At 47.2% G+C, this 18,079-nt stretch overlaps 1 protein-coding gene across 1 annotated transcript; it reads right to left on the minus strand.

Annotated features, from left to right (window-relative positions):
• Nucleotides 1–285: 285 nt before the first annotated feature.
• On the minus strand, nt 286–16,861 carry LOC117870391 (killer cell lectin-like receptor subfamily F member 1). The gene is made up of 8 exons (XM_034757525.1): nt 16,819–16,861; nt 16,186–16,458; nt 10,979–11,101; nt 10,404–10,568; nt 6,323–6,477; nt 5,486–5,598; nt 1,445–1,583; nt 286–602 (listed from the first exon to the last, which is right to left on the minus strand). Exons 1-7 carry the CDS (start codon nt 16,859–16,861, stop codon nt 1,460–1,462), a joined length of 996 nt encoding a protein of 331 aa, XP_034613416.1. The 3' UTR covers nt 286–602; nt 1,445–1,459.
• Between the last annotated feature and the right edge of the window lie 1,218 nt (nt 16,862–18,079).

Genomic DNA, 18,079 nt, shown 5'->3' on the forward strand with positions numbered 1-18,079 from the left:
TTGGCAGAGAGTACAGGGGGTGCAGAGGGTTCACAGGGATCCCCTGATGCTGATGGTTACATAATAGTTCACCAAAAGGTGGCACGTGAGAGCCAGTAGCCCACTGGTGGTCATAATCATTGCAAGACATGTGTATGGATAATACATAGTTCCTTACCTATCTATACTGACAATAAAAATGAGGGGTACTTGTGGCACCTTAGAGACTAACCGATTTATTTGGGTATAAGCTTTCATGGGCTAAAACCCACTTCATCAGATGCATGGAATGGAAAATACAGTAGCAGGTATGTCTACACAGTACATTAAAAGATGGGAGTTGCCTTACCATGTGGAGGGCCAGTGCTAACAAAACAATTCAATTAAAGTGGAATGATGCCCTTAAGGTCTTGCAGTTAAGGCAGGTCACCAGGAGATGATGTACCTCAAATGTTCTTTTCAGGCAGGTGGTAACTGAGGTTATCTCCCTGTCTAGTCAGCTGTATGTTGTGTGTACCTGTAGCTGGATGCCTATTTGCATAGTGAACCAGGTGCAAATTGAGAGATGGTTTCTTCCTGTAAATTCCCTCTTTTGTGGACTTTGCAAACAGCAGGGCTGTGTCCTGTTTAAGAACAAAGACAAGGGGTTAGTCTGGTCTATCCTGGTGTGCAGAGAGACACACTGGATCCCTCACCTGAGAGGCAAACTGACCGCACGTCTTGTGAAAGAAAGGTCACAGCCAGGCTGGCTGTGAAGCCCTGCAAGGATTTTGGGTGAGCTGTACGTGGTTAGACAGGAGAGTATCTTGTTAAACAAGTCTAGGCTCTAGAACACATGTTATGACTTTATTTTATATGTAACCGGTTCTTTCCAACACTTCTACTTGACTCTCGGCTTTGTTGAACTGACGCGTGATTTCACTATGAGCATAGGTCAGCGCTGTGTGTTAAGTGGAGCAGAGATCTGAGGTGGAACTGGTAAGCTGGGAGGTGGGGGCGGAGGCATTCCTGTTCCCTTGGAAGCAGCAGCTTTGTGATTACTGCCAGTGTCCAGGGGACAGATGCACCAGAGGGATGCTCAGAGGGCTTGAGGGCAGAGTGGGCCTATTGCTAACTGCAGTGACTGCAGGCCCAGGAGCGAGTGCGTGTGGCCTGTGGGATTGGGGAGCTGACCCCCGGCAGGCACAGACAAGGGTCCCTCAGGCAAAACGCAGGTTGTGACGAGGTGCCTCCCAGCCCTGGGTACCCCGGGAAGCAGCACAGGGAGTAACTTACTGCAGGTTTGGGGCAGTTATAAATTATACCCCAAGGCCCCAGCCCAATGAGAAGGACCGAGGGGAGGAACTGACAGCGAGGGGCACCTAAGTCCCGGCACCTCCCAGGGTTCTGCTCTGCCTAAAACTACAATCCAGCCCCGTGAGCCTAAATGCAGGATACTGCGTGTTACAGAGATGCAAATACAGACCCTCCGCTCCACTGTTTATATCGCGGCAGCTTCTTTCTGGCAGATCCATTTGAACTCAGCACCACACGTCTCAGACTGAATCCGGCTGTCTCCTATCCAGCCACAGCTGTTCCCTTCAGCAGAGCCCGAGACCGAGAAGCTGCAGAATTAAAGAGCATCAGTGTCATTATGTTCCCTGTAGCAAGGAAGGGCCCAGAGGTGAGTCTTTCCTCCCCCTCCCCCTAATGGGAAGCTTGTCTCTGATGTTGTCCTTCATCTCTATAACTTTCCTGCAGAGCGTCAGTCGAGAATGTGAGCTGAGTTAGGGGGTCTCTGGCAAGGAGCGCAGTAGGCTGAATCTCATGGGGTTGGTGACCTGACACTTTCTTGTTGGAAGTGGCCACCCTGAGCTCCCACATCTCGGCTTTCCTTTTAAAAACAGTCCAAGTCTCAGGGAAGAGAAGAAACCTGTAGTCTCAGGGGAGAGAGGAAACCTGCGCCCTGTAACCTGGGTAATAGAGGGCTGCAGACGGCCTGAGGACTTGTCCGGATGAACGGTTGGGGCTGGGTTCACAAAGGGACTTGAGAGTCTAGTGGCCACTTTAGACACTTACATCCCAGAACCACGTCCCCCTGGGATTCACAAACCCTGGAGGCGACTGAACTGCTCGGTGCCTTAATATTCAGAGTAAAAGTTTCCTAGGTACCTGTGTCTCTGTCACTCAGCCCACGCGCTGCTGCCTCCCTCTGCTGCTGGCTGCCTAAGCCCCCGGGTGTGATGCGTGAGTCAGCAGCAGACAGGCGTTCCTCCACCTAATGTGCCTGCAGGCCCCGAGCCACTCAGCATGTTCAAAGGCCACTTACCAGCTTGGCTCCCACAAAATAGCAGGGAGCAGCAAACCCAGGGGTTGGGACACTCACCTGGAAAGTGGGAGACCCCAGTTCAAATCCCCCTTTTGCCTGCAGGGGAGAGAGGTTTTGAACAGGGGTCTCCCACCTCTTAGGAGCAGCCTCGAACATTGAGCTATGGGCTAGTCTGAGGTGTGTGTGGTCAGCCTGGTCTCAGTCTCTAGTGTGAATAAATAATTTAAAGAGCGATTGGAGCAGAGGGACTAAATGTCACCTCAGGGCATGATGCAGAGAGATGATTTCTAGCCCCCATCAATGAACTGCTGCTTGGAGCAGCTGGGCCTGGCACCCGCAAGGGGAGAGGCAATTCCTGATTTAGTCCTCAGTGGAGCACAGGATCTGCTCCAAGAGGTGAAGGGAGCTGAACTGCCCAGTAACAGTGACCACAGGGTAATGACATTTAGCCTCCCTGGAGAGGACATAATACCAAACCAGCCCACAACAGTGACATTTCACTTCAGAAAGGGGAACCACACGAGCAGCAGGATGCGTGTTGGATGGAAATTGCACAGAGCTGTCACCAGGGTAAAATGTCTCCTTGCAGCATGGAGCCTACTTAAAAACACCATCAGAGGCTCAGGCTAAGGGCTTGTCTACACTTACAGTGCCACAGTGAAGATGCTACCTAAACTGATACTCTCCCATCAGCGTAGATAATCCACCTCCCCAACAGGCAGTAGCTGTGTCGACAGGAGAAGCCTCCCCATCAACATGGTGCTGTCTACACCCAGTGTTTAGGTCGGTATAATTGCGTCACTCGGGGTGGATTTTTCCCACCCCTGAGCAGCATAGTTATACCAATGTAAGCCTGTAGTGTAGACCAGGGCTATATGTGTACCCCAAATAAAAAAAAGACAGGAGGAGAACCAAACAAATGCCACCCTGGCTAAACAGCAGAATAATAGAGGCCGTTAGAGGCAAAAGACATCCTTTAAAATTTGCACGACAAATCCTAATGAGGAAAATAGGAAGGAGCACAAACTCCGGCAAGTGAATTGTAAATGTTTAAGGAGACAGGCCAAGGAAGAGTTTGAGAAACAACTTGCTAAAGATGCAAAAACTATCCTTTTTTTTTTTTTTTTTTTAAAGTACATTCGAAGCAGGAAGCCTGCCATACTGACAGTGGTTGTGTGCAGTGTAGTTGTAGCTCTGTCGGTCCCAGGATATTAGAGAGACAAGGTGTGTCAGGTGATGGCTTTCACTGGACCAAGTCCATCGATCTAGCTACCGCCTCTCAAGGGGGTGGATTTCCTAAAGAAACCAAACTCACTTCCATCACTGTAGAAAGTGTCCACATTGCAGTGCTGCAGCTGTAGCACTTGTAGGGCAGGTCTAACCGTAAAACGTTGCACCAGTGCAGCTGCGCTGCTGTAGTGCTTAAGTGAAGACGCTCCTACGCGGCCAGGAGAGCTTCTCCCCTCAGCGTTGTTAATTCCCCTCTCCGAGGGGCGGTAGCTCTGTTGATGGGAGAAGCCCCCTCCCCCCATTGACATAGCACTGTCTACACAGGGAATTAGGTCAGTGTAACTACATCGCTCAGGGGTGGGGATTTTTCACCTCCCTGAGTGACGTAGCTGCACCACAGTAAGTTTGTAGCGTAGACCTGGCCGCAGTGTAGACAGACTTTTAGGCGTCAAATTCCCTGAGAGAGGCAGTGGTTGGCATCCTCCCCCTCGCCTTCTCTCCCATTGGCTGGCTTAGGCAGTTCCCCACCTAGCGCGCTGGCTTTTGTGAGTCCCATTCTGAGGTGCTGATCTCTCCCCATGCATTGTACTGGGAACCTGGGCATCTAACTCAGGCTTTGTGAATCCCAGGGCTTTTTTTGGCACCTAAAAGTTAGGCACCATGACACTCAGCATCCCAACGCACAAGTCCCTTGGTGAATCTAGCCCTTAGGGCACGGCAGGCTGGGGTGTGCTTACGCTCACTGGCCATGTGGACAGTCTGACCACACACTGAAAGTGCCATAGGGAATTTTTAGTGCACAACAGGAGGGTCCACGGGGCAGTCAGTGTGCACACAGAATGCTAGTGAGGTAGGTTTACATCCCAGCCTGCTGCCCTCCAAGTGCGTGTCTAGACAAGCCCCGAGACAATCTCTCTAAGATGGGGGAGCTGCCCCAGGCACCTCAGTGGGGTGTTAACGCAGATCTGCACTGATGATAAATTCCACTGCTCTAATGGAGGGAAGGAGAAGGGAGGATCAAGGGATAAGAATCTGCCCAATTTACTGGGAGCAGCAGCTCACTGTGACCCCACAAAAGGGTGGTGCCTGAGAGACACCACCACTTTCTGCCCCTCACCCTCCATCTGACACTGGGACCACAAAGACCGGAGGGAGGACAGAGCCCAGGGGAACCCAGCAGAGCCCAGAGACAGGGCTGTAGTAAGACATTTGAGGGCACAACCTCTTCTCAGGGTCCCCCTTGCACAGGCAGACGCAGTGGCCACATTCTTACCAGTGATTACATGTCACTGCCTCCAGCTGCCGGCCCAGAGTAGGCTGATGTGTGACAGAAGAAGGATGGTTGAATTCCCTGCTCTGCTCATGCTCTTGTGTCACTCTGGGCAAGTCACTTAGGGTGGGATTCACAAAAATACATAGGCACCTAACTCCTCTTGAAATCAATGAGTGTTAGGCACCTAAATACCTTTGTGAATCCCACTGTTAGTCTCTCTGTTCCTCAGTTTCCCCATCTGTAGCAAGGGGATGATAACCCTGCCCTGCCTCACAGGTGCATGAGATGATAAATACAGTAAAGGTTGTGAGGTGCTCAGATACTATGGTAACGGAGGGCTAGATAAGCACCTTAGCCCCTGTCTACACTAGGAGGTGTTTCTGGTACAGTTATACTGGAAACCCTGTAGTGTGGACACAGCTATATCCATTGCTAAGTGTTTCTACCACTACCGCTTATGCCAGTGCCCCCGATCAGCATAAGCTACACTACTATATGCACAGGCACATTGGTATAATTGCAGCTACACTAGGGCCTTTGCTGGCACCCCTATGTTATGGAAAAAATCCTTAACCGCTGTAGCTACCCTGGTAAAACGTTTAGGCCTTAAGCAGACGAACATTTAACATCAGCAAGTTATACAATGGAGCTTTTCTCAAACATCTCTCAGACAGTAAACCTCCGCCAGCACTTACAGCATTGGATCTAATGGGGAACCATCCACCCAGGTCCAATCCTTCCCTGGGGGTGTCACTTTAAGGCCAATCCAGATGGGATTTGCATCTTGTACAACATCCTGTATGGAAGCCTGTGAGGTGCAAAGCAGAGCGGGAGGGGTGAATGTGCCGTAACAGGCTACAACTCCCTGAGCACTCCTGTTTAATACGTGCTCTTGGCTTCAGTGGCTCTGCCCATGCCAGCTGGAGAACCCCCAGCACCGGTGCTAACTCGCCCTCTCCCCTGGGCGAGTGGGGTCCCAGTGCAGGAGAGGGGAAATGTGGCTCTCCCTGTGCAGACATGGTAACACCAGTACCAGTCCTTGGTGTCTCAGGGTGAGCTGGTCCTTTAAGGGAGTCCTGGGTTCAGCCTCTCCTGTGACTAGGTGCCCCTGGACTGGGAGGTTCAGGTGATGGAAGCAGGTGACCAGGAGCCAGGCCTGGTGGGGCTACGAGGGCAGCCCGAGGTCAGTCTGGGCAGGGCGAGATGTGATGGGGTAGGGGAGTTGTGTGCGTAGCTCTATGCAGAACGGCTCTGCTGAGCTCTCAGACAGGGCTCAGGGGGGCAGAGCCTGCAGGAGCCAGCTGGGCAGTCTGGGGTGGGAACGCTGTGGGGGTCTTGTTCTGAACTGTATGTTAATCAGCCAGACGCCCCAAAGGAGAGAAACCCCCCCAGTGTGGAGTTTGGTTAACTGGGGGAACAGGGGAAATGAGTCAGAGGGGTAGAGCCAGGCTGGATAAACCTGCTGCTCTGGGGTTGTAGCTAGTGACACACGTCTCTCTCCAGCTGGAGTTTGAGCCTGTATTTTATGTTACCATCTCCTCCTGGTTCTGGATCACGAGCATTTGAGCGCTCTTCCCCGAGCAGTCGTCACGGCTCCCAGTCCAGTTTTTACGCTCCTTAGATGGCCAGTAGCACTTGTCCCCATGCAGCCGCCAGTCCCTGGGGCAGAGTTTGCACCCGGAGCCCCCTGGAGGGAGAGATGGGAACAGAGGTGTCATCCATTCTGAAAATGCAAACTACGGCTGGGTGAAAACTCTTGTTCAAAGTTCTTTTTTATGGAAAATGCCATTTTGACCAGAATAAAAGTGTTTATTGTTGACATTTTTCATTTTTTGATGGGGAAAAGGGACTCAAAATGTAAATACTGATTTTTGGAGGGGCGGGGGGAGATGGAGGATTTCATTCAGTTTTGGAGGGGAAATAAACATTTACTCTTAACATTTCCCCCCATTGGGAAAGAGGGGGAGGACTTTCACTTTTTTACTTCCTTCAAAGGACATCAAACTGTCATTTCTTTTCATATTTTTCATGAACTAGGTTTACAATGTATCAGCTCTAGTTTTAGATATTGCTTAAGTTTTCCCCTACAGCCATGTAAAAAGCCTTCAGACTCAACGTACTAGCGAGGGCTTTTCTCAAGGTCAGCACTCAAGCAGCCGGGCATGCTGTAGGTCAGGACAGCAAGGTGCTGGCAGAGCTGGGAGGCCATAGAGGAGTGAATTCACTTGAAGTCTTTACACAGAGTTGGTCTCTTACTAAAGATCTGCTCTAACTCAGTCACAAGTTCTGGGCTCTATGCAGGAATCAGTGGGTGGGATTGTCAGGCTTGGTGCGGTAAAATGTAGTTTCTGGGGATCCGACCATGTCAGATCATAAAAGCTGAACAGAGACAGGCCCAGCCTGTTCCCCGATGGGAGCCCTCAAGGGAAACTGAGTGTTGAAACAAATAATATTGATGACTGAGAAGGAGGGTCACCACTTACTAAGGCAGAACTGAACCCAGTGCCCCAGTCTGGCAGTAGGGGGCGCTGTACCACTGCTAGTGCCATGGTTCAGCTGAGAACTAAAAGCAAGGTCCACTTGGGGTCATTAAGAGCTGCCATACTGGGTCAGACCACTGTCTGTATTGCTCAGTATACTGTCTCTTACAAAGGCCTATACCAGAGCTTCAGGGGAGTGTACAGAACAGGGCAATTCTGGAGTGATTCACCCATTTTCCACTCCCAGCTTCTGGTAATCAGAGGTTCAGCATCCCTCCAATCCCAGCATTGTATCCCTGACCATCTTCGCTAACAGCCTTTGATGGATCTATTTCTGTTTTGAACCCAGTTATACTTTTGACCATCACAACATCCTATGGCAACGAGTTCCACAGGTTAGTTATGTGTTGTGTGAAAAAGTACTTCCTCTCATTGTATTGAACCTGCTGCCTATTAATTTCATTGGGTGACCCCCAATGGTTTTTGTATTTTGGGTAGGGTAAATAACACTTCTCTATTCACTTTTTCCACACCATTCATGTCCTATTATATCCCCCCTTCGTTGTCTCTTTTCTAAGCCGAACAGCCCTAATCTTTTTAGTGTTTCCTTGTATGGAAGCTATTCCATACCATTGATCATCTTTGTTGCCCTTCTCTGAACCATTTCCAGTTCCACTACATCCTTTTTGAGACGGGGTGACCAGAACTGAACACAGTATTCAAGGTGTAGGTGCACCATGGATTTATATAGAGGCACTTTGATATTTTCTGTCTTATTTTCTATCCCTTTCCTAATAGTTCCTAACATACTGTTAGCCTTATTGGCCACGACTGCATATTGAGAAGAAGCTTTCATTGAACTATCCACCGTGATTCCAAGATCTCTTTTTTGGGTGGTAATAGCTAATGTAGAACCCATCTTTGTGTGCGTATAGTTGGGGTTATTTTTCCCCCCACTGTGCATTACCTTGCACTTATCAATGTTGAATTTCATCTGCCATTTGTTGCCAGGTCACGCAGTTGTGAGAGATCCCTCGGTAACGCCTCACGGTCAGCTTTGAACTTAACAATCTTGAATAATTTTGTATCATCTACAAACTTTGCCACTTCACTGTTCACCCCCTTTTTCCAGATCATTAATGAATATGTTCAACAGCTCTGGTCCCAGTACAGATCCTTGGGGGACCCCACTATTTACCTCTCTCCACTGTGAAAATGGACCATTTATTCCTACCCTTTGTTTCCTATATTTCACCCAGTTACTGATCCATGAGAGGACCTTCTCTTTTATCCCTGGCTACTTAGTTATCTTCAGAGCCTTTGGTGAGGGACCTTGTCAAAGGCTTTCAGAAAATCCAAGTGCACCATAGCCACTGGATCACCCTTATCCACATGCTTGTTGACTCCCTTGAAGAACTCCCTTGACAAAAAGCCATGTTGACTCTTCCCCAACAATCGTGTTCATCTATGTGTCTGATCATTCTGTTCTTGGTAGAAACGATAGTGAATTTGCCCAGTACTCAAGTCAGGTTCACCAGCCTGTAATTGCCAGGATCACCTCTGGAGCTCTTTTTAAAAATGGGCATTTACATTAGCTACCTTCCAGTCATCTGACTCTTCTTGAATACTGGGGGGTCTGAACCTGTTCAAATTCCAGCCTGGGGTGACTTCAATTTGCCTCCCTAAAACACCTCCTGCATTTCCAACAGGCTGTGCGATTCTTCTTCAGTCGTTTCCCTTACACATTGTAAAGCAGTGTTGTGTGCTGCTGAACAGCTGTTGAGTTTCACCCCAGAGGTGGCTGCATTTCAGTAGTGGGGGAAATGATTCCTGTGAGTCCTACAGAGTTTGTAAAACACTTTGTGATCCAACCTCTATAGCAGTTGTATTACATTATTATTAAAACTACCTGTGCTCTAGCAATGGGAATTACTCTGACCACTAGATGTCACTGCTGCTCCTCTGCATAAACTGCTGAGAATTATTATTTACTGTACTTAAATTGTAAGCTCTTTGGGTCAGGGACTGTCTTTTTGTGATTTTTTTTTAACAGCATCTGACACAATGGGGCCCTGATCCATAACTGGGCCTTTGGGCACTGCTGCAATACAAATCAGTGATTAGTATTACAGTAGAACAGAGGCCACAAAAATGAATACGGGCCCCATTGTGCTAGGTGCTGCACATACCCACAGTAAGACAATCTCTGCCCCAAAGAGCTACCAATCCAAACAGAGGGTGAGAAACAGATGGAGATACACAAAGAGGAGCAGGATGACAGGGAGAATGAAATAATCATATTGGTACAGAACGAGGCAGTCACTGCATTTACCTTGCACCAACCTATTGGGATTGATGAAAAGAAAGAAGACAGGGGAGCTTAGGGTGTATAGTACCTCACTACCACACCTAGAGCATTAGAGCATATTAAAAAGCACCTTATCTACTTAAAAATCACCCTGAACATTGTTTTCCTGCTGTAGTTATGAGGAGAGTTGATTGACAAAATATTGCCTTTTTTTCAAAATGAAAATCTTCACAGAAAACTTGTTGTATTTGAACTTTTCTAGTTGTTGTTGAAATAACCTTCTGCTTCCTGAACACTTTGACTAAAAAAAAATGAAAGTTTACTCCCATGGTTAGCTCCCTTTACACTGTCACTTTGGCAGTGTTGCCATCGCTCATATTTTTATCACACGTCTTGTGAAGTTTGGTGTTTTCTTTTAAGCCCCAGCTCCTGGAGTCAGGGGATTATGTGAGAATCTCAGTTTCATTACAGAAAGCTTGTAGCCTCATAATTGCAGAGAAAAGCTTGACAGCAGGACCCAAATGCAACCTAAAGGCTCAGAAACCAGAAGGGAAACATAAAGAACCCCAAATGTATAATTTTCCTAAAATAAGCCAATCTCATGATTTTTAGGGCCTGACTCATGGTTTTTGAATGCTTGGGGATCACAACACTGGAATAATGTATATAAAGGGGCCTCAGTATGAATGAGAAACTGGTCCATTGTATTTCAAGCAGACAGTGTCCCTTTAACATGGTGCCTGGGTTTTCAGTCACAGCAAGAGTGCTGCAAACTCTTTAAGGGAGAATGACTCATGGCTCTGGGACAGTAGGAGCCGGGGTTACCTGCCAAGCTGCCATTTTGGGGTTCACATAGAATTGGTTTCAAGCGAGACTGGAAATCCTCCAGGCAGGAGCATTCCGTGCTACTGACGATTCTGGTTTCGTTATTCTCCGACGTATTCAGAGTTCCTCTGATCTGTCCTTCACAAGAGACATGCAACTGGGAAACTTCAAAAGAGCATCAGCATCAATAAAAAAAATCACTTCTATTGCAGCTATTTAGGAATTAAAAAAACAATTATGGAGGGTGTAAAATCATCTGTGTAGTGTCCATCACAGCTAGGGTAGGGACAGAGGAAGAGAAAATCCTATTCACTACTCAATGTTGGTGCATTTCTGTCCTCCACCCACATGTAACAGTGAACCTGTCTTAGTTGGATCACACAAGTTTCATGCATCCAGCTTTTAAATGCACCTTGTTCTGGTAATATTTTGACCTGGGTAGTGATGTAATATCTAGGATTTCACTCAGAAACGGACTGGAATCAGGAATGGAATATCAGTGGGATTTGGAAATGAGAAGAGAATTCATGGAGCACCATTAAGCTCAAATGGATAAATAGATTGGCGCTACTCACCCCAAACCCCCAGAGCTATCACAGCTATTGTCAGGATGATGTTCCCAGCCCATCCGACCCCTACAGCAATACGATGCCACCGGGGACATGGAGGGGAACCTGTAAGAGACAATGTGGAGAAACACCATCAACCCCCCAATGTGAGAAATAACAATGGAACTTGTTCTTCTCTGGAGCCCGTCCCAGCCCCCTTACCTGGGAGTTCCACTCCTCTTCAGATAACACTAGGGGCAGCTTTACCAATGGCAGCTTCTTTCACCCATTTCTCCCAGAAACACCTTCACACCTTTTCCCCACACTGTCCCTTATGCAGGGATGGCCCCCCCCGAAATCAATCTACACAGCTACTGCTCTGCCCCGCTTCAGATCCTGTCTTACGGTCCCCCTGTAACCCGACATGCATGATAAACTGCCTAGTAATAACAGCCAGGCAAGTGACCTGCTCATCACTATGGCTTACTTCATTAAAAAAACCAAACTATGTGAAGCCTCCAAATTGTTAATCTAGCTAATATATATCACCTTGTGTTCCCATGAGCTTCCCTCTTGTCTTCCCTCTCCCCTGTCCCTCCCTTCATGTGTTTTGACCCCATTTAGACCCCCAATCCTATAAATACTGTTATGTCAGGAGTCACCAGGTGGTGCTGTTGTACACAGTCATATACATTCTTTTTCCTAATGTGTGAGCACTGGTCAGTCTTTGAAGAAATGTTATATTATTGTTTATTTTGTGGTATACAGTAGTTTCTTTGTGGGGGAGCTGTTGCACCAGCAGGGGAGTTTGCTCTCTGCCTTAATTTCTGTAACCAGAGTCACATCTTGGGGCAGAGTTGCTCCCTGGGAACCAGGCATGGTTTTTGGGCTGAGACTCCTGAAAGAGGAGTTTGTTTGCATGCCAGTTGTGACCACCTCTGTTCCAGGACTGGTGTATACAGTGTAAATAAACAAATTACACTAAGAAAATACCCAGCCTTCATGTCACTACATTCTTCTCACATGTGAAAACAGGCCAGGCTCCAGTGTCTACTAACACTAAAAACAGGGTGACAATACTTGTGCCTGCATGTAACTTTAAGCATGCGAGTAGTCCCACTGACTTCAAAAGGACCCCTTATATGAGAAAAGCAAAGCATGTGTGTAAAGTGTTAGCAGACTGGGGCCTTAGTTCATAAATGATTGATTGAGAAACCAAATATGTTTCTGCAGTGCCTAGCACAATGACTAGGGGCTAAGTTCTAGGTGCTTTTGTAATACAAATAATAATAAATCTGTCGGTCAGAGGCCCTGTCACCTCTGGGACGCCCCTGCAAATCAAATCATTTTTGAATGTTGAAGAAGGCACTAATGATTAGAGGGGGGAGAGAATTAATAACATTTCAAAAGGCGTTCCCAATTTTTTTTAAATTAAAATTTCTGCCTATTCTGTAGTTGGAAGAAAAACACACACACCAGATCGGAAAGTTTGAAAATTTTTTGTTGAACATTTCTCCCAATTTTATTTCTCAAATTTTAAAATTTCAGTGAAATTTCAACGTTCTTAAAATTATAACCATTTTTACTAATGATACCAGTTATTAACTACGGTAGATAAATTATCAATGCTATTTGACGATATGGCTGCATGGTAAATCTCTTGTGTTGATGAATCAGCACTGTTCCCACAGAAAGGAGTAAGGCAATGGAGAACTAGACTCTGCATTAGAGAAGGTTACTACTCACCTTGTGCAGTAATTGGGGTTCTTCGAGATGTGTGTCCCAGTTGGTGCTCCTCTTTAGGTGTTGGTGTGTCCCTGCATCTTTGATCGGAGAATTTCAGCAGCAGTGCTCGTCTGGGTCATGCATACAGTCTCCAGCTCGCAGCACCATTGGGGCCTTCTCTAGTGCACAGGTGACCCGACCCCCTCAGTTCCTTCTCTACCGCAGAGTCCAGAAATTGAACTCTGAAGTAGAGGGGAGAAGAGTGGGTAGTGGAGCACCCACAGGGACACATATCTCAAAGAACCTGTTACTACAAAGGTAACGTATGTTCAGAGGCTCAGCTGGCAGTTCTACATATGTCTATGAGTGGTACGTTGTTTAGAAAGGCTACTGAGGTAGCAATGGATCTAGCAGAGTGAATTCTGATCCCGGATGGGGATTGTTAGTTCTTTCGTTGGTAACAGAGGTGAATACACCCTGAGATCCATTTTTAGAGTCTGTGTGTGGAGATCGTGGCTCCTTTAGAATTTCGGTAGTGGAGACGAAGAGCCTTGGGGATTTTCTGAAAGGTTTAGTTCTATCAAGATAAAAGCTAGTGCACGTCTGACGTTCAGGGTATGTAGTACTGAGTCTGTTTGCTCTCGTGAGGTTTGTGAAAAAATACAGGAAGATGGATTGATTGATTGATGTGGAAGGATGAAGATATTTATGTATGACCACTCAGATGTGGTCTTAGGGTGACCATGTCCTTGGGAATGAAAGGCATAAGGTGGGTGAGCCACGAGAACCCCTAACTCACCCCCATGGTGGGCTGATGTAATAGCGACTAAAAATGCTTCGTTCATTGATAGATGTATCAGAGAGCATGTCACTAAGGGTTCGAATGGGGCCCCACTGGGGCAGCATAGTACCATATTCAAGTCCCATGGCGGCGTGGGAGCATATAATTCAGGATAAGTGCTCTGAAGGCCTGTAAGGAAGCGTTTGGTAATCAGGTGCACAAACAGTGACGTCCCATCAATCTTGTGATGGAAGGCATTAATAGCTGCCAGATGTACCTTGATCAAACTAGTGGATAGTCCTGAGTTTTTTAGCTCCAAGATGGAGCTCCAAAATCAATGGTAGAGGTGAGGAAACCAAAGTGAATTGCTTGGCTTGGCACTATATGGCGAACTGCTTCCATTTTTGAAGGTAAGTCTTGTGCGTGATTGACCTCCTACTGTTTAGTAATACGTGTTTAACCTGTTCAGAACAGGCTAGATCCTCATGATGGAACCATGTAGGAGCCACGCCCTCAGGTGAAGTCTCTCCAGGTTTGCATGGTGGACCTGTCTGTCCTTCTGTGATAGAAGGTCCGGTTAGAGTGGGAGTGTGCGTGGAGTACATAGCAACATCCGTATCAGGTAAGACTACCAAGTCTGTCTGGGCCATGTTAGGGCTATCAGAATGACTTTCACTTTGTCCATATGTATCTTGTTTATCACTGTCAATAGTAGTGGTATCAGTGGGAACACGTATAGAAGTGGTGCTTCCCATCTGAGGAGGAAGGCATCCCCCAGTGATTGGGGTTCCCAGACCTGCTCTCGGACAGAATTGTGGGCACTTGTAGTTCTGTGATCTCGGAAAGAGCTCGATAGATGGGTGGCCCCATTGTTGAAATATGTTCTGCAGGACCATGTTGTTTAGTTCCCATTTGTGATCGTGAGAAATTTTTCTGCTTAATGTGTCCGCTGTAGTATTCTGACAGGCTGGAAGATAGGAGGCTTAGATGTTGATATTGTGTTGGATGCACCAATTCCACAGTTTCATGGCTTCGGTGCACAGGGAGTAGGATCTGGTATTATCTGGTGCTGGTATTATCGCTGGTATTATCATGCTGGTATTATCGTTGCTAGTGTGACCCTGAAGAGTTGGACCCTCACAAATTTGTTGAGCTTTCTAGGACTCACTAGTCGGTGGTGATGGAAGACCACGTTGAATAAAAGGGAGTCAGACAGTCCCCAAAATGGAAGATGGATGGTGTCATCAGCACTAGAGTGAGCAAGATTGTTAAGACCCTTGACCAAGCCCTCAAAATTGTTGCTTGGAGGAGGAATATTGAGACGCTGGTGATGGTGGTCAGCATCTCTGTGGTCTCTGCCTCTGTGGTTCGTGCTGCCATTGATGTTGGATATATGAGGCATACCTGTTGCACTGGTAGGGCTGGTATCTGTTTTGTCTACTCTTTGTGTCAGGTGTATAGATTCCCAACGTTCGGAGGGTCGTTCGTGAGTCTGTCATCATGTGGAGGACTTTGTCCGTGTTGGCGCTGAAGAGTTTTCTGGCAGTCAAACGGGAGGTCCTTCACCATGGACTGTATTTCCCTGGGAAATCCCAAGGAGTGCAGCCAGAAAGCCTGGTACATGACTACCGTGGTGGCCACGGACCTTGCTGCTGTGTCAGCCATGTCTAAAGATACCTGTAAGGCAGTTTTGGCCACAAGCGGGCCTTTGGCCATGAGAGCTTTAAGTTGATCCCTTTTGTCCTTCGGAATATCATTAATAAATTAATAAATCCATTAATTTTGAATAGTTGTCGCAATCATATTTGGCTAGTAATACCACATAGTTGGTAACACAGAATTGTAGGGTTGATGAAGAATAGACCTTGCGGCCAAAAAGGTCTAGCCATTTCCAGCCTTTGTCAGTGGGGGTGTACCTGTACTGTTGCTGTCTACCTCACTGGTTGATGGCACTGACAATGAGTGAATTTGGTACAGGATGGGCAAAAAGGAAGTCCATATCTTGGAAGGGACATAATATTTTTTGTCAGCCCTCTTGCAGGTGAGTGGTATATTGCCTGGGGTGTGTCAACTGTTTTGGCCGGCTCCATTAGCGCATCATTAATCGGGAGCGCTATTTTGGAAGCTGAGGAGGCTTGTAGGATGTCCACCAGTTTCTGTTGGGCCTCCTGGACCTCCTCAAGAGGGATCTCTAATCTGTCAGCCACACGTTTAAAAAGTTCTTGAAATTGCTTAAAGTTGGCAGCACTGTAGGTGGCGGAGGTATTATGTCGGGGGAAGAGGAGGAATTATTAGCATGTGACGTGATGTCTTGCTCTAGGCTCTCCTCCTGTTCTGCGACAGTTTCCTTGTGGGGCTCTGATGTTACAGGCACCGAGGGTGGCAGCGGCAATCTGATCCCCTCCTTATAGGGACTGGGGGGCCTGCTGCAATGCCTTCTGTAGGAAGCCCAGGGGTTCCAACATGGCCATTGTGTGAGGAAGGGTACAGGTGGGGCCACCCATGGGTGCCCATACCATGGCTGTATGTCTTGCCGAAAGTGGGAACTCAATCATAGTGATCCAGAGGTTAGGTCTGATCGGACGGGAGAGGAGTTGTGTGAGGAAAAAACACCCTCTTCCTCCTCACTGGAAAAAGGAGGGACTATTGGTGAGACAGGTTGTTCTGGCATCGTGCGCACAAGGGAGCCATCGGTGCCAAAAAGTGGTGAGTCCAGCATCAACAATACTAATAGGTCCTTCTGATGAAGGAAGTGGTGTGGTGCCAGTGGCTTCGGCGCCGAGGAGGTTGGTGCAGAGAGTTTTGGCGTCGCAGTAGACAATGCTGATGGTTTTGGCAGTAGAGTTGTCGGTGCCGATAGCTTTGTTGTAGATGCGGTTGTCAGCACCAATGAAGTGGGAGGAACAGGCGAAGGTGGCATAGCCTGTGTCGGAGGTCTTGGTGCCATCTCTGTGGAAGAGGAGGTAGGCTTGCTGTTGCCTCTCGACTCCGCACCAGAGCACTGGGGATTGGCAGAGGCCACTGTGCAGGTGGTGCTGGAGGGTTCTCGTGCCTCATAAGTACTTACCCAGGGTGTGGTTGGTACCAAAGAGAGAGACTGAGTGCTTCTTTTTGGCCAGTTCTTTCTGAGAAGTCGCTGCTCGTTTCCTCGTTGATTTTTTTTTTGAGGAATGAGCCTTCCTCTGAGAAGAGGGTGAGGTCTCTGGAGATCTTTGTCCAGAGGGAATCTGCTAGCTGGGGTCTGAAGCCAGTCACAGAGATGTCTCCATTTAGATGAGTTTGAGGCGCAGATCCCTGTCCCTCCAAGCTCAAGCCTTTAGGTTGCTGCAGTGAGCACATTTCTGAGGGATGTGCAACTCACCCAAGCAGCTGACACACTGTGAGTATCCGCACAACACTAGCATGGTGTCTTGACATGAAAGGCAGCACTTAAAGCCCGGTGAACCAGGCATAACTGAAAAGATGGTGGTTCACTGCAGGGGTGAACTTAACTAGTCTATGAAAAATAAAAGGTTTTGTTTTTTTAAACTAGGAAGAAAAACGGGGAAAGGGTAAGTAACTGAACTGACTGGTAAACTGAAACTATGCTAACTAAACAATTTAAACACTAAACGAGCTAACTTCACGACACTGCTGGGAGCGCCGCCTCAGGCCGAGGACGGGTGAGAAGGAACTGAGGGGGTCAGGTCACATGTGTGCTAAAGGAGGTGCCAGTGGCACTGCGAGACAGGGACTGCACATGCACAACCTGGACAGGCACTGCTGCTGAAATTCTCCAATCAAAGGCACAGAGATGTATCAACGCCTAAAGTGGAGCTTCCACAGGGACATCAGTCAAAGAAGAACAATCAGTTACACACATACTGCCTCATTATAGGCAATGGGTTTGCCCATATGTCAGTGACGGCATACATTAAATACAATGGATATGGCTGGTTAAATTTTCCATCCAAATTGTTTTTGCCTTCTGTGTGATAGGAGTCTGGCTTAGACGGCCAAGATTGTACATTTTGCAACACTGCTGACCAGAAAAAGACAACTAGCCATAATGTCCTAAACAGCCCGATGCTGGTACAAGTTTGCCAGGACTCTGAGCGGCTGATATGATTGTGTGCCCTGCTTGTGTTTCTGCAGCAGTGAGGTTACAACTGAGAGTTAACATCAAAAACAGAAGTTGCATTTTCTATCTTTGCTGTTCTTTTCTCTCCACTTTTGTTTGTCTGGTTTTCTCTTTTAGAGAATCAGGATCAGACTTGAAACAGCAACAGCTCCAGCCCATCTCTATTACCCTTTTCTCTTTTCCCTAAAAAGGACAGTTATTACCATCTTTAATACAATAAAGACTGTCAAATAGGGTTTTTTTTCTCTCCAGATAAAGGGAAAGGAAATAAGGAATGCTGTTAAAATGAAAGCCTTATTTAATACTTTATATTTCAAATGCTTCAACTGCTTTTCTTTGGTTTTTTTTGGTATCTTTAATAAAAGGTTAAAATGATTTTTAATGATGTACGGGTCTAAGCAAGCTGAGGTACTTGTATGTCAAACCCTTAACCTTGTTTAACACAGTTCAATGCTACACAGTGATGGGGTCTGTTAACACCTTTGACCTTTTGGGCCCATTT

The sequence above is a fragment of the Trachemys scripta genome, unplaced genomic scaffold, assembly GCF_013100865.1.
Source record: "Trachemys scripta elegans isolate TJP31775 unplaced genomic scaffold, CAS_Tse_1.0 scaffold_28, whole genome shotgun sequence".
NCBI lineage: Eukaryota > Metazoa > Chordata > Testudines > Emydidae > Trachemys > Trachemys scripta.

Coding starts and splice junctions, on each gene's coding strand:
- LOC117870391 (XM_034757525.1), bottom strand. CDS start 16,861: ATGCTAGTGTTGTGCGGATACTCACAGTGTGTCAGCTGCTTGG. Junction 16,459..16,818: donor ACAGTGTGTCAGCTGCTTGG/GTGAGTTGCACA, acceptor GCCAATCCCCAG/TGCTCTGGTGCGGAGTCGAG. Junction 1,584..5,485: donor TCCCCATTAGATCCAATGCT/GTAAGTGCTGGC, acceptor TTAATTCTGCAG/CTTCTCGGTCTCGGGCTCTG.